At 35.9% G+C, this 25112-nt stretch overlaps 1 protein-coding gene across 1 annotated transcript in view; it reads right to left on the bottom strand.

Moving 5' to 3' along the window:
- LOC117341669 (probable phospholipid-transporting ATPase IF) overlaps positions 1-25112 on the bottom strand; it is a 57245-nt gene that overhangs the window by 9362 nt on the left and 22771 nt on the right. The window contains 21 exon segments of the mRNA XM_033903538.1: positions 3270-3435; positions 3730-3836; positions 4126-4191; positions 4991-5070; positions 7537-7595; positions 8284-8314; positions 8317-8410; positions 8950-9009; positions 9493-9638; positions 10307-10409; positions 10929-11085; positions 13798-13946; positions 14470-14592; positions 15251-15364; positions 16684-16787; positions 17366-17508; positions 18487-18662; positions 19155-19313; positions 21224-21339; positions 22962-23043; positions 23621-23771. Coding sequence (XP_033759429.1) covers positions 3270-3435; positions 3730-3836; positions 4126-4191; positions 4991-5070; positions 7537-7595; positions 8284-8314; positions 8317-8410; positions 8950-9009; positions 9493-9638; positions 10307-10409; positions 10929-11085; positions 13798-13946; positions 14470-14592; positions 15251-15364; positions 16684-16787; positions 17366-17508; positions 18487-18662; positions 19155-19313; positions 21224-21339; positions 22962-23043; positions 23621-23771 — 2386 coding nt within the window.

Genomic DNA, 25112 nt, shown 5'->3' with positions numbered 1-25112 from the left:
ACACATTTGGTAAAACAATTATTTAACAACTAACTTCTTAATCAAATAACATTGTTCTAATTCAAAATTTGATCAATTTAAAAACTGAATAAAATAAAATAAAGGATATCACATTGTCTGGTTCATTCAGTCCTGCGCCAATCCATTATTGATTTTGGTGCATCTTCAAAACTTTCTTCAACATTAGCTATCATATATTAATATTAAATTGCATAATTCTTATATATATATATATATATTCATTACAGATAAAGCGATTCTATGTTCAATAGAACAATACTGAAGATGGTCGCATACGCCAATGGATTATGAGTATGAATTCTCCTTATAATCATCCGCAGGCCAAACTCTTGTGTCTTGAATACAGGGCAACAGGGAAAGCTACCGTGAAAAATTAAACAGAAATATCGTGAGGAAAAAAGATGGCATAATTACCAATTGTTAGTAAGTAATTGTGTCAATACACAACAGTACAGACAGTGCTAATCTATTAATGATGTGCATGTGATATTTTGATGATAGCCAAGAAGTGATGATCGATACCAGGATTTATGTGCTTTTCAGTGATACAGATACACAATAATATGAATGATATGCTTCAGCGCCGAGAGAGTATATATAAACTACTTGTCACTAGACTGCACGACACTAAATTTATACAAATATATCTAATTAACACCATCAAACGAAACAACTTAATATCAGTATGTGTCGTAAAAGTTATCGCAGTTAGATACAATATTACACACCAATCATAAAACTAGAATACCAGTGAATTTTCATTAAAATATAAAGTGAAGCTCAAACTTTTGGATGGAAACATTTAGTATTTTATAAAAATATCCAATAGTCAATTCTTGTTTTCAATCGCTCATAATTATTCTTTGTGAGAGAAATAGCACATCTAAATGAAATCAATGGATTTGTAAGCAATTGTAGTCTATCATCACCATATCGTCATCTGATTTGTTTAATATAGTTTACAAGTATAATTACTGTAGTTAGCTTGAGTGATTAATTCAAAATGCGTAATTGTGGCTTAAATGGAATATGCAATCAAAGGGGTTACAAAATATTAAAGGCTAGGGGATATTAAGGAATTTAGTATAAAACAGGACTTTACATTAAGTTAGAACATAGTTTTATGTTAAGCGAATCATATTAAGCTAAACAGATTGTGTCTAAAAGCAAGTCATTCAGATATATGACGGTACATAGTGAAAAGCAATTCTGATTAATTATATGTTTGAAATATAAATATATATATATAGTAATAATAATAAAAAACACAAACCAGAAAATTACAAGCGCTTTCACATGCTTTGAGAGCAAGCTCTTCAAGTGTAAATTTACACCTGAAGAGCATGCATGCTTTCAAAGCATGTGAAAGCGCTTGTAATTTTCTGTTTTGTGTTTTTTATTATTATTACTATGTATATCCATCACAAGGACATTATTTACTTTTAATTATATATATATATAAACTAAACTAGAAAATGTCTGTAAGACATATATTCCCCCCACTGCCACTTGACACCCCAAAACACAGTTTGGTGAGAATCGCATCAGCAGTTCCTAAGATTAGCTAGGTAAATAGCATTGGGACGGGACAGAAAGAAATGGGGAAGCAGGAAATATACCCCCCCACCCCCCACCTATCTATCTCATGGGGAATGATATATAAAGGTGGAAGTATTGTAAATGTAATTTTCAGTATAATGCTTTGCTATCAATTTAAAGTTAACATTGCGTTAAGAGCTATACCCGGGTGTTGACACTGCCTATAAGAGTGATGGAACCATATGTAACATTGTATAGGGTCAGATTACTGAAATGTCAGCTGGAAGTCAAATTATCACACAGGCTAATCAGATGTATCAAGGGAGACATTGAAACAGGAGAGTAGAAACTGTTTTCTGTTAGGGAAGTAGAGAGTAGAAACTGTTTTCTATTAGGGAAGTAGAGAGTAGAAACTGTTTTCTATTAGGGAAGTAGAGAGTTGAAACTGTGTCCCATAGAGAGTTCTATCAAGAAAGTAGAGTTGCTATCAATACACTCAATGGAATGAAAAAATCATATTTGGGAAAAGGAGTTAATTCATAAAGACTACCATCCTTTTATATGACTGTATAAAAGAGATGATTAAATGGATTTCAAAATACACATTTTGTAGTTTGTGCATATTATTATTTTGTACGTTGAATGACATGAATACCGACTGTGGACTTTTCAATGTATCAACCCTCTTTCATAATATGGCTGAATCCACATGGGCAATGCATCCAAATTTCAAAATAGTACTTAGTTTCAAAACACTACCGATTAACATCAATGACATTTCTGTTATGGGGGATATCTAAGTCATTAAATTCCATTCCATTGGTGTAAGAACAAAACGGTTGAACTTTGAGAAAGATCGAAATTAAGTTGAAGATGTTATGTTTAAAACATTGTCAACAGCTGCAATAAACTTTTGACAAATAATTGTCATCACTATAAAGCCAAACATCCCTCCATGCTATATATGTGTAAGATGTATTTATATCCATCTCCAACTGATCATCTCCTTGCCATTTTATGATAATTATCTAGCAATGTGTTTAGGTAATCTATAGGTCTAACAAATCATAAGTGACCGTGAAACGTGTTCAGGAAATCTTATCATGAAACCTTAATTTTTGGATTGATGCAGCATCAATTTATTTTAATTCGTGAACATACAGTACTTTTAGCATCATGTTAAGGACTTTTGAAATTATCCCTTTTATTTTCTGTTTTTATTTCGACTTGGAATTATATTTGTGTTTTGTTATTATGTCGTTTTTCTTTGTTGTTATTGCAAAGGGTGGAATGATAAAAATATCCCCAGCGGAGACAATTGTCTTGTTTTATAACAGCCTCTTGACCAACCTAACTTTACAAGCAACCAATATATACTACTTTATAATCAGTTTGAGTTAACAGAAATGTACTTTTTCATTTGGTAAAGTTATATTTTCATCCATCATCATATATGCTTTTTAAGAGTATTTTTCGTAATTCTATCTATTTTTTTCAAAAGAATATGTATCATGTCAACCTCCATTACAAAAGTGGTAGTGTTAACATTTGGTGATTATATATTGTGTGTCAAAGTGTATACTTGTGTTGGTATAACATAAAATTGGAAAATATATATCCATATTACAGCATATAACTGAAAATTAAATCCCCACAATTATCTATCATTACAAGAACTACTGTACACACAACAGAATGTTAAAGCTTACCCTTAGGTTGCTGTCCTCCAGTGTCTTGCTGATGTCGGAGACAACCCTAATGATGAGATCGGGAAGTAGGGCAAGCACCACCAACAGTAAAATAGCTAGCCAACTGACCACACTGGACATTGTCTCGTAGAACACAAAGTAATAATTCTGGAGGTCCAGTATCGCACTGTTCAAAGGAAGAGTTTATTCAATGTATAACAATTTTCATATGGATTGAAGGCTTTTTTCCTCACCTTCATATACCTAGACAAATTCAATTACGCTGGTTTAGCTTTTTTCTGTCCAAGCCAGAAGTAGTCGGGGTATTTCTGCCCCTTCATAATAAGTGTACTGTGTCTACAGCCTGCTTAATTTAAACTTCAACAAACCATAGTCATACCATAAATCTTCCATATTTCAGATTGTCTATAGAGTGATTTCTCCTTCAATCATACGATCACAATCACTTTGATATACTTACGACAACCTGACTCCTGAGTAAAACAGTGTCATCGACAGGTTCCCAAGAATGGCTATGAGGTAGGATAAGAAGATAGGTAAGTTCCATGTGTGTGTCATTATCACCAGCTAAAAGTATGAATGTACAAAGTCAGTGAAGAATACAAAAACTATAAGAAGTGACATCTAGTAGGTCAAAGGTCACAGACAAGACCAGCAGGTCGGTAATGCAGTACCAATGGAAATATGGAAACATACATGTGCAATACCTAAGCTGTATATTCATTAGTATTGACGCAACAGTTTTATAGAAAATTAAACCTACAGATGGCGTTGATGCCGAGGGTATAGCAACAGCTCCCTTAGACTTCGTCCCAGTGAGCTAAAATAGATGGCTACAATACTGATTACAACTTACCTTAAAGTTGACACCAGCTACAACAGTTGTATATAGTACCGTCCCAAATGTCCAAATACCATCAGACTGTGTGGACACAAAATGAACACAGGTTTAATTATTTCAATATGCATTCAATTTGGTTTTAATCTAATCCTGAAACAGTCCAACAGAGATATGATAGGTGTTCAGAAACAACAACCAACACCTGGTAACATACAAGTATATGATAGGTGTTCAAATACAACAAACAACACATGGTAACATACAAATATATGATAGGTGTTCAAATACAACAAACAACACATGGTAACATACAAGTATGTGATAGGTGTCCAGGTACATCAAACAACACATGGTAACATACAAATATATGATAGGTGTTCAAATACAACAAACAACACATGGTAACATACAAATATATGATAGGTGTTCAAATACAACAAACAACACATGGTAACATACAGGTATATGATGGGGAAGTTTATCTTCTACAACTAATTCAGAATCTGATTATAAATAGAGCAGTTCTAGCTACATCATTAGCCTTTTATCTTGGAACGTTTTGGGGATGATAAAGACCCCAAAAATAACTTGTTTTTGGGATGATAAAGACCCCAAAAATAACTTGTTTTGGGGATGATAAAGACCCCAAAAATAACTTGTTTTGGGGATGATAAAGACCCCAAAAATAACTTGTTTTTGGGATGATAAAGACCTCAAAAATAACTTGTTTTTGGGATGATAAAGACCTCAAAAATAACTTGTTTTGGGGATACATTTATACTGGTAAGAATATTCTTGCATTGAACATACATCCTTCGGATAATTCAATTCTTAGAAAAGAAAAAAGTCACATATCAAAGACAAGCTTATATGTTCTTACCTTGCCATCATGGAATATAGACACGTTATTCCAGAAGAGGAAAAAAACACCAAAGAAGAATACAGCGGAATGCCATAGACCTGTAAATATAACAGATAGGAAAGTTGTTATCTTTGTAATGGAAGACAACCATTCCATACTCAGAGATGGCACCTTATCTAACTCAAAGGAAAAGATTAATAGAGCATTTTCTAAGAAAATTGGTAACAAATTTCAACAGTGACTGTCAATACTAAAGATGGTGGTCTATCGACCAGTTATTCTCCTAATCTATTCCAAATAAATGAGGCACAAAAAAAGAAATGACAAAATATAAAATCTGAAAGTCATGAATCACTTCCTGAGAAAAAGAGATAAGATATGTCAACTGTCAAAATTGAATTGCTGGCCATTTTGTGCTTTTTTATTTGTTTTTCTTTCTGTCTTTTTTTGTTTTTTGTTTTGTTGGGTTTTTTTCTTCCAATTTAGTTTTTTGTTTATTTTGTTGTTTTCAATCAGTCTAAAAAACTGGAACATTCACATCACATTTAAACCATTAAAAGCAAAATCCAATGTATGTAGTAATATTGAAACATCCTTGCTTGATGAAGAAATACAAAAACAATATTTTGGATGATTTACCAACAAAGTTACAACACATATACTCAAACTACAAACATTAATGAAATCATTATTCAACACTCAAACAAAAGTTAAGCTATTACAGGAAATTACTGCTGAATTCAGGGAAAGATTTATATACTAGTAGGAAATGATTCTCAATTTTTACAATACCTATACATTGTAACTCGATGCAGTGAATTTGACAACAGCCAAAAAGACAACCTCCAATTTCATACAAAAATATACCGGTAACTGTACACAAAATTTGTACCATTGCATTATTTGCCACTAAAAACCAGAACATGTTATTTTCAAAATAATTGAACGTTCTTATAAGTAAGGACATTAAATTCATGTTGGATATTTATGTGTTATCGTAAGTAAGAAATGTCAATATGCTATCAAAGTTCAATGCTAATGTGAGAGTAAATATCATTATTATGTATACAAGCATGCTATGTCTCCTACACCCCCCTGTAGCTACACATACTGAAGTTACATATTTCCAACTTTAACCAACATACTGTGAAACATGGCTGAGAAAAGTGAAGAAAACGGAGTGGATGGACTGACAGACAGACAAACTTGTCCCTCCAGTTTCACCGGTAACAGACTAATACATTGAAATGTTACTTACACTTTACATTAGGGCAACATAACCCTTTGACAACCATAAAAAGTCTATAAAAATGTTTTGGTTGTGAAAATGATAACATAATTGTGAATATCTAATACATACTCCATAGAATTAAAGTTAATCAAACTAACATTTATAATCAAAATACTTCCTATAATCATGCTTGTTATATGGCTTAGTTGTAAACTGTCTCTGCTGGTTACATTAAAATTGAAAGTAAAGATGGAGGTATATGGCTCATGTTGAAGAGTCTGTGGTGTCTTTGATTTCAAATTCTACGGGGCAATGTACTTTGGGATATTTTGGTGACTTTTGCTCAAAATAGGATGGTAAAATATTGGTGCATACCATTTTGGCATTTATCATCATATGTGTTTAATTTTGGTATGTCCAACTGACATATTAAATAACATTTTTGTTATTCAAAGATAACACATATCGTCAATATATATATATACCTATAGGTGAAATTGAAAGACTTAACAAGGTTAAAAAAAGTTAAGTTAGCCAACAGTGGCTTGTTCCCATAGGTATCCCAGGAGCCGCGGTGGCCAAGTGGTTAAGGTGTCCCGACACTTTATCACTAGCCCTCCACCTCTGGGTTGCGAGTTCGAAACCTACGTGGGGCAGTTGCCAGGTACTGACTTTAGGCCGGTGTTTTTTCTCCGGGTACTCCGGCTTTCCTCCGCCTCCAAACCTGGCACGTCCTTAAATGACCCTGGCTGTTAATAGGACGTTAAACAAAACAAACCAAACCATGGGTATCCCAATAGTATGTTGGGAGATCAGACCTTGGGAGATCAGACCAATGATGTTGTTGAACAGAAATTAAATCATTCTCATGATTTCGTCACGACAATCAATATATTTTCTATGGGCCCTAGGTGTATGTATATAAAATATGCTCCCGTATAGTTTACAACTATGTACATGTACTTATAATGCTGTATGCTTTTCTTGGTAAAGTACGCTCTTATCACAAGTGGACAATCAAGGCTTATCTTAACTTTGAAGTGGGAAAGGTAGCGAAATAGAAGAATGTTTTTAAGGAATTTGGTATGTTCAAGATTAATCAAAAGATCTTAAGAGTTTTAAGTAAGTTAGTAATTGTTATAAAAGTACATCAAGAATTAAGAATTAATGGAATAAACATCAAACAAATTTGACATTTTTAAAGATTGTGATGTTAGAATACTATAAGATAGTGAGATTATGTAAATAAGATGAAACAGGAAACAATTGAAAAACAAAAACAAAAAAAATTAAAGTCTTTGAACTTGTTAGTGTAAAACTAGTAGTATCTTACCTAAGAAATTCCATTTAACAAAAGATTTAAAAGACATGAGGTCATTCCGGGCAATTTTTCTGCAAAACAAAAGAGGCACATGCATAGGGTAAAAAAACCAGGCTAACATACAAACATCACAGGGATTAAACTCATGCATTTACTTATACTGTATATCAACGTATTACATCAGTACTACACACAGTCAAATCATAAATGACTTCAGAGTTAAATTATGACTCTAGTTTATTGTCTTGGCACCAGACTAATCAACTAGGGGATGACATTGATGTCCTCATTGGTAACTAAGGAGAAATTTGGAACCTTTTTAGTGGCTTTGTTGAGAGGTGTACTCACGACTTTTCAAAACATACACTTTTGGTGTACTTTTCATCAATCTGTTCCTTCCCAACAAAAGTTAAGCAAGGCTCTTCAATTTTTGAAATAATATTTCTGGTAACATTTCAATTAATAAAAACTTTAAGTGTTAAATGATCACAAATCCGGAAAAAAATCAATCAGCCATGTTAAACCAAATCAGAACTTGCATATGATAGCTATACAACTACATACCAAATTACAGTTGTATATACACTGTATCTGTTTAAGAGTAAATGAAAGGAAACTAAATTATCAAAAGATGACAGTCAAGGACAACATTATCTGCCCCGACCATGAAATGGCAGGGGTATAAAAAGCGACTACATTTTACACAATAGGGTAGTGGATGGAAGATAAAGGACATACATGCTTTCCAAAAAGACATACTTATATAGGCGTGGATTATGTAACAGTTCTTCTGTGGTATGGCCTTTTCAAATAGACTGTAGATGAATATCGGCAGTGAAGTAAACGTGATGTTGTACATGGCGAGATACATCACATCGTAAATTGTCTGTAATATAAAAACATCAACTCTCAATGTTTACACACATGCTCCCTTAATACACCAAATAATACTATTGTTTTTATAGTTAAAATAACATTTAGATCTCCACTGATATAGGGTTGAAATGAAAACTACGATATAGTATGCCTCAGTTCAAGCTGATCACTTTTTGGTGGAGTAAGAAATATTTGTGGAAATGTTAGATGATCTTATAAATGACCTAAATTAAACACACAATCATATATCAATTGTTACTGTAACAGTACTACACTCTGGGTTACTCTGTCTTGGCATATCTTAGAATAAAATACATTGATGAAATACTTCATTTCAAGATTTCTCAATAATCTTTTTCTCAATTACTTTTTTTCAGTAACTTTTTTCCAATAATTTTCTATCAATATTTTTTTTCAATAAGTTGTTTTCAACATTTTTTTTTAATCTGTTATGAACATACAGATTTGTATACCTGTCATAATTAAAGACTCGGTCCCCCTCAAACCATAGTTGTATACAATTATTTTTGTTATAGAATATTGACTCACCTGCTGTGAAAACCCTGAGAAAAATACATAGTACAGCTGGGCAGTGATAAAAGCTACATTCTGAAAAAATAAATAAATACATAACATGTTAGTGAATCGAAATACCAACACCCACTTCAAAGTTTAATAAAAAGATGTAGTGTTGCTATTCGTCTTTTGAAAAATTGATAGACATATAAGAAAAATATATATTGTATTTTGCCAAAATACTAAAATTACATCTAAATCATCATTGAACTCAAAGGACCATCCTCTCATCATGCCTGTTTAGCCCATTAACCAGCATACTGGGTATTACTAAAGCAATAAAATAGTCACTATGACCTTGACCTTGACCCAAAAACCCTGAAATCGAACTTGAGATAGTATGGTCCTTTATCACTGTGTGAATTTTGAAAAAAATCCCTGAAGGGATGAAGCCACTAAAGACAAACTTGGCGTTACATACATAAGTACGTATATATACGTACAAGTTAGATGGACAGGAAACCTAACATCCCATAGTTTCACCGATGAGGGACTAATAACCATGTTCATGCTTACCTTATAAAAGAAGTATTGCACCAAGTTAGCCAATCTGGTGTAGTAATAGTTGCCATGCACCAGAATGGCTCGTTTTAAAAACCGGAATTTGGCAAAAGCGTAGTCACTGTTTCGCACAGCTTGGCGACCTTCTTTTCCCATGATCCCTACAAGAAGAAAAAAAAATTATAACCAGAATATCATTTTATTGTTTTCTAAAACATCCTATGGATCCAGTATCTTGACAAGACTCAATAAACAGGCTCAATATATCCCTGTTACCATGGTAAATACTAGCTGCAATATACCACTTGTCTAGAGAGATCTCTATATAGCTCAACTGGTTCAGCTGTAAATAGCTACTTCAAATAACTATACATTACTGCACAAAATTTGGCACAAATATGTCTTCTACCAGGTACAATATTGATTTCTTCTGTAATCAAATTCTAAGAATTGTCTACTTCAATTTTCTGTCAAGAATAACAAGCATCTGAGAGTATTCTGTACATATCCATGCACCCTACCGGCCACCGCCAAAAAATAGTAACAGTGACCTTGACCCAGAAACCATGAAACTTGACTTTGATCTAAAGCTACTCATACTGAAGTTATATACCAACTTTCACCAACATACCTTAAAGCATGGCTGAGAAAAGTACGGAAAACTGAGTGGACGGATTGACAGATAGGCAGATGGACAGACAGACAGAGGGACAGACGGATGGACAGATCGACAGACAGACCAGGAGGAAACCTATATTGCCTCCGGTTTCACTGGTAGGGGATTAATAACAAATTAGGATATGTATTCTTTTTTATTTCAATGACTAACCTAGCCCGACATGAGCCTCCTGTATCATGCTGACATCATTTGCTCCGTCTCCAATGGCCGCAGTTACGGGACTATTTTTGGAATTCTTTATCAACTTCACAACCTGCAATTATTAAAGCAACCAATAAACAACATTTGAATATAAAGCTTCCAAACCTTTATAAGATAGACCCTCAGGTCCTGTAACCATGACCACCAGTATGTGATCGCGTATACAACTTGATGTTATGATACTACCGTGTACATTTAAACCAAATCTACTGAGGGGTTTTCAAAATATGACATTGATTTGGAATTTATGAATCATTTTAGGATCTTGAATAACTGGATCACAGGGAAATAACATAAACATAATTATGTCAGTCCATTTACTGGTATTATGTATAGAGATGACTGCACTTCATATTGCAGACAACATTTATAGCATAGTAGATTACACACATGAGTTTCATTACCTCAACGACTTCAATGTCAAACAAATTAGAAAGAATATCGACAACAACAAAAAACAACCTCCCCCTTTAAAAAAAAAACTGGTCCTACAGAAAATTACTACATTTTCCCTGGTCACATGGCACATGGTCAGGGGTGATTAGAATTATGTCCATTAATTATTACTTGCCTCAGCTTTTTGAAGAGGAGACATGCGGCAACACAATACAGCCACACAGGACTGGGACAGAGACCGGAATAAATCTGTGTGGTCCTTCACAGCAAACCCCAGGCTGGCTCCATCCACAATCAGGACAAAGGGCTGATCAATAGGGGAATGATCTTTTCTACAAAACACAGCAAAATTGTTAGATTAATCACCAGACAATCACTACAGTAATTACTACGTCTGTTGTCAGAGTTGTCCAGAAAAAAAATAAGTCCCTGAAGACAAAGGAGAAGGGACATAACTGCTGTCATAGTTACACAGAACAAGGGATATATCTGTTGTCATAGTTACACAGAACAAGGGATATATCTGTTGTCAGAGTTGTCCAGACAAGATTCTGTCCATCAACACAGGACAAGGGACATAACTGTTGTCAGAGTTGTCCAGACAACATTCCGTCCCTTGACACAGGACAAGGGACATAACTGTTGTCAGAGTTGTCCACACAAGATTCTGTCCATCGACACAGGACAAGGGACATAATTGTTGTCAGAGTTGTCCAGACAACATTCTGTCCCTCGACACAGGACAAGGGACATAACTTTTGTCAGAGTTGTCCACACAAGATTCTGTCCATCGACACAGGACAAGGGACATAACTGTTGTCAGAGTTGTCCAGACAAGATTCTGTCCCTTGACACAGGACAAGGGACATAACTGTTGTCAGAGTTGTCCAGACAACATTCTGTCCCTCGACACAGGACAAGGGACATAACTGTTGTCAGAGTTGTCCAGACAAGATTCCGTCCCTCGACACAGGACAAGGGACATAACTGTTGTCAGAGTTGTCCAGACAACATTCTGTCCCTCGACACAGGACAAGGGACATATCTGTTGTCAGAGTTGCCCAGACAAGATTCTGTCCCTCGACACAGGACAAGGGACATAACTGTTGTCAGAGTTGTCCAGACAAGATTCTGTCCCTCGACACAGGACAAGGGACATATCTGTTATCAGAGTTGTCCAGACAACATTCTGTCCCTCAACACAGGACAAGGGACATAACTGTTGTCAGAGTTGTCCAGACAAGATTCCGTCCCTCGACACAGGGCAAGGGACATAACTGTTGTCAGAGTTGTCCAGACAAGATTCCGTCCCTCGACACAGGACAAGGGACATAACTGTTGTCAGAGTTGTCCAGACAAGATTCTGTCCCTCGACACAGGACAAGGGACATAATCTGTTATCAGAGTTGTCCAGACAACATTCTGTCCCTCGACACAGGACAAGGGACATAACTGTTGTCAGAGTTGTCCAGACAAGATTCCGTCCCTCGACACAGGGCAAGGGACATAACTGTTGTCAGAGTTGTCCAGACAAGATTCCGTCCCTCGACACAGGGCAAGGGACAGAACTGTTGTCAGAGTTGTCCAGACAACATTCTGTCCCTCGACACAGGACAAGGGACATAACTGTTGTCAGAGTTGTCCAGACAAGATTCTGTCCCTCGACACAGGACAAGGGACATAACTGTTGTCAGAGTTGTCCAGACAAGATTCCGTCCCTCGACACAGGACAAGGGACATAACTGTTGTCAGAGTTGTCCAGACAAGATTCTGTCCATCAACACAGGACAAGGGACATAACTGTTGTCAGAGTTGTCCAGACAAGATTCTGTCCCTCGACACAGGACAAGGGACATAACTGTTGTCAGAGTTGTCCAGACAAGATTCCGTCCCTCGACACAGGACAAGGGACATAACTGTTGTCAGAGTTGTCCAGACAAGATTCCGTCCCTCGACACAGGACAAGGGACATAACTGTTGTCAGAGTTGTCCAGACAAGATTCTGTCCCTTGACACAGGACAAGGGACATAACTGTTGTCAGAGTTGTCCAGACAAGATTCTGTCCCTCGACACAGGACAAGGGACATAACTGTTGTCAGAGTTGTCCAGACAAGATTCCGTCCCTCGACACAGGACAAGGGACATAACTGTTGTCAGAGTTGTCCAGACAAGATTCTGTCCCTCGACACAGGACAAGGGACATAACTGTTGTCAGAGTTGTCCAGACAAGATTCTGTCCCTCGACACAGGACAAGGGACATAACTGTTGTCAGAGTTGTCCAGACAAGATTCTGTCCCTCGACACAGGACAAGGGACATAACTGTAATGGCTATGAAAATCAACAGATCTAAAATATAAGCCCATGAGTGTACAACTTCAGTGTGGCTGACTATACAGTATTCACAGAGTTTCACAAAGATTTCAAGAAAACTGTAATAGTTGTCCAGTCAAAATCCTGACAAATGCAGATGGACAGATGAACAACCTTATAACTATGTGAATTAGTACATAAAATTGGACCTAAATCAGTCCCATCAAAAATAGGAGATTAACGAGTTACAATGAAAACTATCATTCTAACAAAAGCCAATAAAATGTGAGCAAACTGTGAAGGAAAGATCATTAACATAGGGCCCCTTGTAAAAGTAAAATTAGATTAGACCCAAATTTCATCAATATCAACTAATTCAATGGAATTCATTAACCTAAAATTTTCCATAAGTAAGCATTACAAAATTTAAGGAAGGAAAGTTCCTCAACTAAGACTTTACCTTAAATCCGATAATATTAATGCTTTGCTAAGGAAAATTTTAAGATAAGTAATTTCAGGAACATTGATTAAACCGGGTGTTGTTCTGATATGATAAGTGTCCTTAATGCTTCATCAACAACATTCACCAGGTATACAGGTCAACTCCTCACAAACTTTAAACTACTGACTTTTTCAGACAAAATAGGATTTATTACATATACCTTGGTATAGTAATCTATTTAATATAACGGTAAGAAAAAACAACTTAATTCAATCAATGTTTGGCTTACATGCTCTTAAGCCTGGTCATGACTTCAGAACACTGGAGTGAAGAGGACATCTTTGTGATACGTAGTTCAGCAAAGCCTTGTTTGAAGTGACCGGCCGAGTAACTTATGTTGACCGCTGTCTCTTCCTTATCTCCGGTCAGCACCCATACCTGTATGATGTTGATAATAATTACTGATAGATACATGTACATAAGATATTTCTAAGATAAATCATGCTCTAGTTTCTTAAAACATTTTGAATTCAAGAGTTTTTTTAACTTTAATCTTTAATCTTAAATTGAAAACCTCAATCATGTGCATATTAAAAATCACCAGCATATTTTTCCTAATAATATTTAATGCAGGGTTAAATGATTTTTCCCGGTATCTGATAAATTCCTCTAGCTTATATGTATTTAAGCCATGTGACTAGATAATGTGATTAAATACATTATCCCATTAATAAATAAGACATTGCAAGTGATACAAATCCCCATGTGTGCCAAGCATACCCCCTGGAATATCCTTCCATTAGTCCAGGTGGCTTAACTCCTTTGAGGTATTCTCATACTTATCTTCTGGAAACTTTGACTAAGACTTCTAATTAAGATCTGTTTAAAATGAAGTCACTTTGGGGTATTTTCTGAAGATAATAAGACACTGATTTGGTAGTATCAAGCTAGATGGTTTTACCTTGATGCCAGACTGTTGTAGAGACTGAATCGTATCTGGTACTTCATCCTGCAGTTTGTCCTCTACAGCTGTAGCTCCAAGCAGTTCAAGGTCATGCTCGATGAACTCAAAAACCTCATCCAACTATTAAAAATAAGAATTGATATTTAAAGAACTTTGCTGACAGTAAAGATCTGTTTAATTGACAAATGTCTGTCAGACCTTACTAAATGTATCTTATTTAACCCCAAAAAAAAAAAAAAAAAAGCAAAAAAAAAAAAGACTGATATGACCTTTGACCTTAAACATAATAAAGCTCTTTTTCATTTTGATATTTCAACGTTTTAGATGAAGCAAAAACATCATACTGAGTCTGGAAACAATTTTCATTCAAAAGATTACTGTGACCTTGACCTTTGACTCTAAAATCAATACAGTCTGACATATCACCAATACATTCTCTTTCAGTTTGATAATGTTTGTTGACTGTGTCCATCTCCTAATGAACAGCTAGGGCTAATTTGAGTTGCCTTATAATAGCAAGTAGCTACTTCACTAAACATCCTACAGAAAGCCTGTTGCCAGCTATACAGAGCAAATTGTGTGAAATCTCTCTCACCAGGACACAACCAATGGACAATTTGTGATCTCGGCTTCCTGGGGAAAGGAAACCTCCCTGTTTTTTGTCTGAAAGGTCATCTGAACATGACCTTTTACTGGCCACCTTCAACTCTTCACATACAGCAGTATATAATGATCTGTATTGTAATCAGAATGGTGTAGATGGTTACAGGACATTTACCATGACTTCTCGGTTCTCCAGAGAGTTTCTGGCCTGATTAAGACGTCTATCAATCTCTCCATACTCCTCTGAAGTGAGCAGTCGTCTCGCTAAAACAAGTGTTCTCAAACCAAGCTGTCATGGAAAATGAAAAAAAACTACTTCAATAAAAAACATTTTTTATTTCTCCATACAGAATAATTGCAAGTCATAATGAAGAAACTAACAAGAAATATCTGCCCACTGTAGAAGGTAATATTCTTTATTTAGTAGACATGGGTTACATTCTATTTAACTCCATGACTACTACTAAACCCATTTATGTTTGTTGCAATTCAGTTGAAAATACTTACAGCTGCTTTTTTTTTGCCCACAGTGAGCCCATCCCCTACATTGTCCTGCAACAAACCCACCTCCTACTTTCTTCCACAATGAGCCCATTCCCTACTTTGTCCTACAATGAGCCCATCCCCTACTTTGTCCTGCAACAAACCCACCTCCTACTTTGTCTCACAATGAGCCCATCCCCTACTTTGTCCCACAATGAGCCCATCCCCTACTTTGTCCCACAATGAGCCCATCCCCTACTTTGTCCCACAATGAGCCCATCCCCTACTTTGTCTCACAATGAGCCCATCCTCTACTTTGTCTCACAATGAGCCCATCCCCTACTTTGTCTCACAATGAGCCCATTCCCTACTTTGTCTCACAATGAGCCCATCCCCTACTTTGTCTCACAATGAGCCCATTCCCTACTTTGTCTCACAATGAGCCCATCCCCTACTTTGTCTCACAATGAGCCCATCCCCTACTTTGTCCCACAATGAGCCCATCCCTACTTTGTCCCACAATGAGCCCATCCCCTACTTTGTCCCACAATGAGCCCATCCCCTACTTTGTCTCACAATGAGCCCATCCCCTACTTTGTCTCACAATGAGCCCATCCCCTACTTTGTCTCACAATGAGCCCATCCCCTACTTTGTCCCACAATGAGCCCATCCCATAGCTACTTTGTCTCACAATGAGCCCATCCCCTACTTTGTCCCACAATGAGCCCATCCCCTACTTTGTCCCACAATGAGCCCATCCCCAACTTTGTCCCATAATGAACCCACCCCATAGCTACTTTGTCTCACAATGAGCCCATCCCCAACTTTGTCCCATAATGAACCCACCCCTACTTTGTCCCACAATGAGCCCATCCCCTACTTTGTCCTACAATGAGCCCATCCCCTACTTTGTCTCACAATGAGCCCATCCCTAACTTTGTCCCATAATGAACCTACCCCCTACTTTGTCCAACAATGAACACACCTTAACTTTGTCACACAATAAGCCCACCCCAACTGTTTTCTAGTAATAAGCCCACCACCTCCTGGTGTTGGTTATCTGGCTTCTTAGTATATGATAAATTCCACTGAGAAATGAAAACTTTGATGATACTGATATTTACCAATGCATAGTCATTGACATGTTGTAGAGTGACCTCCTTCAGTCCCGGTGCCACACGGTCCAGAATGGCCGACTCTGCTCCCTTACATAACAGGTAAACCTCATCTGTTTGTAATAAAACAAATTTCAGTTAATGCTATATACTTTTTTTTCCAAATTATCAGGTTTCCTGTGTGTTTTGAGAAATAGTACTTGGATATGTCTGGTTCAGAATACTATGAGAAAACTTTGCGATTTTGAAGAAAGTAGATGAATTCTTTCATAATTAACTGTATTCTGAAAATTCTATTAAAAATATGTGGAAAAAACCCTCAATTCTCCAAAATTATCCCTAACAATAAACCCAATGTGAGTGAGGACTCACATAGATATACCCTAGTCCCTCTCAACAACAAAATAAATTTATTTCTGGCATACAAGCTTATGGACGGACAGTCCCAATGTTCAATATGATCCCTTTATTTTTTATATGAATCGCATCCTTGATCCTACATCAGTCTTGTTAACCTTGACCTTGTCAATTCTGCATAATGCTATTTTCTTAATTCTGTATAGCCTTGACATTGTTTATTGCAGGATCAAAACCATGTTTACTTTATTACACTTTAAACAGTTCTGTATGATCAAACCAGACATTAATTATTTGTATGACCTTGACCTTGTGTGTTTTGTTTGACCCTGACCTTGTTCATTCTGTATGATGACACTCATCCTTTTCCTGGTGGGGTCAAACTCTAGTACATGTAACAGCTTATACCGTCTCATTTCACCCTTAAACGTCACTTCCAAACGGTCGTCATGGATACCATGGAGAACAATACCATACCTGAAAAGATGAGATTAATGCCATTTGTAATTTTGTAGATTAATTTTTCCAGACATACTAACATGACAATTGCACATCGTTTACACACATGTCATAAGAGTTTGGCATAAGTGCCACCTTTGCTCTGTCTGCATGTCCATCTAAAATCTGGTTTAAAAGTTTGTCACATTTCCCTAATTGTTAATACTGGTTGGATATTACAATGGGTTGATATTTTGAATGAGACTTCTTTTGAATGTTTTTTTTAGATGAATCAAATTGGAAAATGAATTCAATTTTTTACAATTTTATTGTCACAAATTTTTGGTATGTTTAAAATTTAAACTTTGGTTAAATTTTGTATGTACATTGTATATAGCTCCTTTTCTATCAAAAGTGGAAACATCAAAATACTTATTTTGTGAACAGCAACAATTTTGCATTGGATTAGGAATAACCTTTTCCCCCAGTTCAGTTTTAAAGTTAGGGGAGGGCTTTATTATTTATGAACCACTTTTTAGCCAACTATTTTGAAATTGAGGATTCTGCAAAAATAAAGAAGGGAGTTTATTTGTAGGCAGGTTTTTTTCTGGTGATTATAAACTACCGGTATGTGTGGTCTAAAAATGGGTCAACCTGGAGAAACTCTTTGTGTTGGTAGCACTGCTAAATATTGTTATTATTATTCAAGGACAAAATAAAATTGCAAAAATAGGTGCAGAGGAAGTGGATTTATTTCACTATTTCTGCTAAAAAAAGACATTCTGTTTGCAAAATAATAGCAATTAAGATACAATAAAATTTGAGTATTTTTGCATTTTTTCTTCTGTTTTATTTCTACCTCTCTATGTAATCCATTACAACACATACTACACTGTATGTTACTGTTTGATTGGTTAAAAAATATTCTTTTACAAACGAAACATTAACAATTCACTTTAATTTGATATCTACAGTACTCGGTCTGTTAAAAATAACATTTGTCAGTCTATTTCTCACCTCCTACAGGCCTCGAGGAATGCTTTCTCGTCTGGAGATGAAGACTGGTATTCGTAGTCCATGCCTGTGTGATCGTAAACTCTGTCTGAAGCTTTCTCGATCAGGTGTGACCGAGGGTGATCCACTCGTACAGTATGACACAGGGCAAGTACAGTAAAGAAATCCTCCATCTTTTTCTGATAGGAATTAAGAAATATACTTCACTACATTTATTCAATACATTAATTCAATTTTGATAAAACCTTTGTTTCTGCATGAAGATTTTGTCTTAATTGATAAGTTGTATGTTAGAAATACCTAATATGTAGATCACTGTTAATAACTACCTTTGTACAATGACCACTCTCTATAGACATCCCCCTCACATAACTACTAATACTGAAAGTATAAACCGACTGTTTCAATTTGTAGTTACCGTCAAGACAACTACAACTACATGGCACTTTACATCAAATCTTGTAAACTGTTTACCCATTTTCTTACTGTAGAAATAAAATACTGACAAGAATTTCTACAAATATCAGCTACTATGAAAGGAGAATCCACACATTATATATTACATGTTTTTTGTAAGACTTGTGTCAGTATTTGTGATTCTGTTATTCAAAAAGAATATCTATGAAAATTATCTAAATGACAAAAAAGTATTTTCTTAACAATAGACTTACTGTCATTTGAGTAACAAGCCTTCCTTGCATTTGAACAGGTCTTTTTTCCACCAACATATTGTCAACCTCAATATAGCGATCCCCACCGATAGAACACTCACGGAACTGCATCTCATTCTCCGTCAGCGTCCCTGTCTTGTCTGTGAACAGATACTCGACCTACACAAAACAAAGCACAAACTTATACATTATAAAATGAAATTGAACAAGAGTAACAACAGTAAACATCAACAACACATGGAATACCTGGTCATTTTTATTGGAGTAAAGTCTGAACATGTCATAGGAAACAACAGTCAAGAGAACAGGATTTTAAGTGAAGAAGCCAAAACAATCTCACAAGTTGGACATATCACATAGAAAATGTGTAAGCTCTTATTTACAAAAAAAAATTTATATTAAGCAATGTGATATTGAAAGAGATATGGTTATTAAAAGCAATTTTTTTCAAAACATGATATTATGCAATGTGGTATTAAAACAAGAGGCCCAATGGGCCTGTATCGCTCACCTGGCTCTACACCAACTTTGACGTTGATTGAGGTCATTTCTACACATACTATGCTGTTTCCCCTTTTTTCAAATATCAGTGTATGCTTGCTTTTTCATATCAATAAATGTTCTAGTCCTTATTTCATTCCAGCATAATATTTGCCTAATATCAGGTTTCAGAGACTCTTGGCTATCGCAAAATTATTGTTTACAGATTTAAGCCGATTTCACCCCTGTGACCCTTAATGAAGGTCAAGGTCATTTATTTGAACAAACTTGGTACCCTTCATCTCAGCATACTACAGGCCCAATATCAAGTCCCTGGGTCTCTTGGTTATTGAGAAGAAGTTGTTGCAAGATTATAGCCTTTTTGACCTATGTGACCTTGAATGAAGGTCAAGGACATTTATTTGAACAAACTTGGTAGCCCTTCACCCCAGTATACCACAGGCCCAATATCAAGTCCCTGGGCCTCTTGGTTATTGAGAATAAGTCGTTGGAAGATTATAGCCGATTTCACCTCTGTGACCTGGAATGAAGGTGAAGGTCATTTCTTTGAACAAAGTTGGTAGCCCTTCACCCCAGCATGCCACAGGCCCAATATCAAGTCCCTGTGCCTCTTGGTTATTGAAAAGAAGTCATTGGAAGATTATAGCCTATTTCACCTCTGTGACCTTGAATGAAGGTCAAGGACATTTATTTGAACAAACTTGGTAGCCGTTAACCCCAGCATGCTACAGGCCTAATATCAAGTCCCTGGGCCTCTTGGTTATTGAGAAGAAGTCGGAAGATTATAGCCTATTTCACCTCTGTGACCTTGAATGAAGGTCAAGGACATTTATTTGAACAAACTTGGTAGCCCTTCACTCCAGCATGCTACAGGCCCAATATCAAGTCCCTGGGCATCTTGGTTAATGAGATGAAGTCGTTGGAAGATTATAGCCTATTTCACCTCTGTGACCTCGAATGAAGGTCAAGGTAATTTCTTTGAACAAACTTGGTAGCCCTTCACCCCAGCATGATACAGGCCCAATATCACGTCCCTGGGCCTCTTGCTTATTGAGAAGAAGTTGTTTGAAGATTATAGTCTATTTCACCTCTGTGACCTTGAATTAAGGTCAAGGTCATTTATTGGAACAAACTTTGAGCCCTTCACCCCAGCATGCTAGACGTCCAATATCAAGTCGCTGGGCCTCTTGCTTATTGAGAAGAAGTTGTTTAAATGAAAAGTTGACGCCGGATGGACGGACGACAGACGCCGCACCACGGCATAAGCTCACTTGCCCTTCGGGCAGGTGAGCTAAAAAAGACAGTCTTTTGAAAGTGTAGTTCTTCAAAACATGATACTAAGCAATGTGATTTTAAAAGAAATACTGTTTATTAAAAGCGTAGTTCTTCAAAACATGATATTAAGCATTGTGATATTTAGAAATTCAGTCTTTTAAAAGAGTAGTTCTTCAAAACATGATATTAAGCAAAGTGATATATTAAAAGAAATCTGGTCTATTACTTTAACAGTGATATCTATTTCAATGTGTATTAATTTTACATTGTGGTACAGTGTTAGAGATACTGACCTGACCCAGTTCCTCATTAAGATCCGATGTATTAGCTCGGGCTGGTTGGTCCATTTTTTCATCATACATATCAATATCCCAGCCAAAATATAATGAACCTACAAATTTCTGTATCTCTGAAAAAAATCAAATGAGAATATCAATTTCTGTATTACTGAAAATAAAATCTCAAAATTTCTAATCAAAGAGATCAATCTACTTGATGAAGGAATTAATTGTAAAATTGATGTGTGTGTCAACCTTAGCAGTAATCACCAAAGGTATGTACATTGTATATAGATTTTTATAGGATGTTTCCTATTTCCTCACCTTTTACAGAACAACAGAAAAGTGTTCTTTCATGAGTCAACGCCAAGGTGCTTTACATTTCATAAACATATCAGTGAACACCCCTGGAATATACGTAACCGGAAGGTATCCCCGGTAGCAACACTCATCAGTCTACCCAGCCATGACATACAGAATATCTGTTGTCTGGTCATCAACTCTGACCCTGAGTCTCCCATCCACATCAGGAGGAACAGAAAACATACATCTAGACAATGTCAGGATCAATGCCTTCAGGTAACCTGGGATTCCTCAGTCACTTCAAACCATTTACTATTTAATATACACTGTTTACATCCATTGTATTAACCTATTGTGTTTTTATCCGCGATATACATTATATACCTGAGATTTCATAATACTATTTTCTGACGTAACTTTGATATATTTGGCCTGTATCTATTAATATCAGCCCCTTTTTTAAATGCTGTAAACTGTAGAATCTGTTACATGTAGCATTTAGTACTTTTGAGATACATGTATATTGATCAACACTAGATTGATATAAAAATGGTGATAAAATGTCAGAATATTTCGGGCTATCACCAGATGTGAATTATGCCAAGAAGGCATAAATGAAAAACCAAACCCCAGTATGATGTTAGAGTAACTAGTAGTGTAGGAGGAGAGAGAGACCAAAGTTTTTCTTTTATGTAGGTCAAGGGTCATAATGTACTTTGTAGGTCTGATTGACCTACTTTTGATACTTGACACACAGCCTCATCACAGCCTCATGCAGGTGAATCCATGCCCCCATGTATGAAGTTCCAGTGACTAATAGTTTAGGAGATAGAACCTAGCAAACTTTTTCTTAGATGTAGGTCAAAGGTCAAAATGTAGGTCTGATTGACACAGCCTCATGCCGGTGAACCAATGCCCCATGTATGTATGAAGTTCTAGTGACAAATAGTGTAGGAGAGAGAGCCTAGCAAACGTTTTCTTTGATGTAGGTCAAACTTTTTCTTAGATGTAGGTCAAAGGTCAAAATGTAGGTCTGATTGACACAGCCTCATGCCGGTGAACCAATGCCCCATGTATGTATGAAGTTCTAGTGACAAATAGTGTAGGAGAGAGAGCCTAGCAAACGTTTTCTTTGATGTAGGTCAAAGGTCAAAATGTAGGTCAAAGTGACCTTCGTTTGACACCTGACACACCACCTCACCTAGATAGGCCTAAACTGCAGTATGAAGTTTCAGTGTCAAGTAGTGTACTGTAGGAGATCGAGCGCGGAGACAAGTTTTCTTTCTTTGATGTAGGTCAAAGGTCAAAATGTAGGTCAGAGTGACCTACTTTTTATAGATGTACATGACACACTGTCTCAGCTAGGTTAACCCATGCCCAAATCATGCATTACAAAACTTTTTTAGTATTTTTTGAAATAATAATTTCCCTCTGTGATACAATTACTTACCTACAGTTACATACATAGATATTGGAATGAAATAATTAAATAGCACCATGAAAGACAGGAACGTCTCTACTGCTCGCAGAGCCTGTAAAATAGAATAAGTCGGTTATAATACAAATCATCAACTGTAACAGTAAACATTTTATTTTACCAACACTGGCAATTTTCCTGTGAAATCAAACCTCCACAGTCACTTGGAAAGTCAGACACTGCAATGTATCCATAGTCATCTCAAACATCATTTCTCCTTAGTCATATCAAATATCTTTTTTTTAATCACATGTTCTGTCATTAAGCCTAAACTGAGAAAATTTGAGAAAATGAAATTATATCTTTTGCCATTAAAAAATAGCAAAAAATATACAACATAATTGCAGCTGATCATTCAAGCAGTAACGCAGTACAAACAAAGATAAATTAACAAGAAAAAGAAAACAGAATTTAAACAGATCAAACAGAAAATCAAAGTTGTCCTTTGATTTACAATATACACTTTGTGGACTATATCAACCTGTACAAACTCTAATGCTGTAAGACATTGTCTATGTCTGGGACATACCATAGTTTGTTTTTTTATGCCCTAACAGTTTACTAATAGGAGATCTCCGATTCAGTGTCCATGTCTGAGACGATGTGTAAGATATTAAAACATGTGCACTTACTGTGATCTCTGTTTCTTTGTCCATGTCTGGGACATACCAGAGCTTGTCTTTTACAGAAGAGCGATTCACAAACACATATTTCAGTATTGTACAGGTTAATGATTCGACCAGCAGTACAATGAGAAAGATGATCAAAAATGTATTCATTGCTCTGGAAAAAAAAAAATTATTAATCAAATATTGTTTTGACTCTTAACTTAAATATTAATTGTATTATATTCTTCTATTCTGTTAACATTTTACTGGATACATTAATACAACTACATTGGTAATTCGCCTGACAATTATTCATTTCAATTGTTGTACAAAAAATGAGAAATATAACGATCACTTAATCACTAACAGAAAAGTTCTGTAACCACTGACCAATGGTCTCATATTGTTGTAACCACTGACCAATGGTCTCATAACTGACCAATGGTCTCATATTGTTGTAACCACTGACCAATGGTCTCATATTGTTGTAACCACTGACCAATGGTCTCATATTGTTGTAACCACTGACCAATGTTCTCATATTGTTGTAACCACTGACCAATGGTCTCACATCGTTGTTACCACTGACCAATGGTATCATATTGTTGTAACCACTGACCAATGGTCTCATATTGTTGTTACCACAGACCAATGGTCTCATATTGTTGTAACCACTGACCAATGGTCTCACATTGTTGTAACCACTGACCAATGGTCTCACATTGTTGTAACCACTGACCAATGTTCTCATATTGTTGTAACCACTGACCAATGGTCTCATATCGTTGTTACCACTGACCAATGGTATCATATTGTTGTAACCACTGACCAATGGTCTCATATTGCTGTAACCGCTGACCAATGGTCTCATATTGTTGTAACCACTGACCAATGGTCTCATATTGTAAGTGAGTTTATAGATACTTTTGACTCATTGTTCCAACCCTACTCTTTAGTATAGCTTCACCCTTATAAACACATGTGCATTGCATGTCAGACTAAATATATACATCTTTTTGTACTTCACTCAACATTGTAGACTAAACATCCCAGCCTAAGCTTCAAGACTCAAGATTCTAGAGTAAGCATTCAAGGCTAAAGATTCTTTGAAGTTATCATGAAATTGCCATGAAGTTTGAATAAGTCCTCATTATAATTCCATAAAGAACACATTTCCTGACCATTAGTTTTCTCATTTATAGCCATGATTTTATTGATGAAAATGAATTTTTGAATGAACATATTATATGACCATGATCTTATATCAAGTTCCATGGCTATCAAAGATTCATTTTACTGAAAAAATCAGTTGTCAGGACCATGATAAGATATTCATTAATATGAGACAATATATCTAACAATTATTTATCAATTATACACATTTGGTGAGATCAATAAGATGTTATTCTAACCTGATAGATTCTTAAATATTGACCTTGCATGCATGCATGCGCGCAGGGCTTTGCCCTTAGTCAATATTTGATTATATTGGGTCAGTAGTACACCATATTAACCT

The sequence above is a fragment of the Pecten maximus genome, chromosome 14, assembly GCF_902652985.1.
Source record: "Pecten maximus chromosome 14, xPecMax1.1, whole genome shotgun sequence".
Classification (NCBI taxonomy): Eukaryota; Metazoa; Mollusca; class Bivalvia; order Pectinida; family Pectinidae; genus Pecten; species Pecten maximus.
This window is presented reverse-complemented; position numbering and strand designations above follow the sequence as displayed.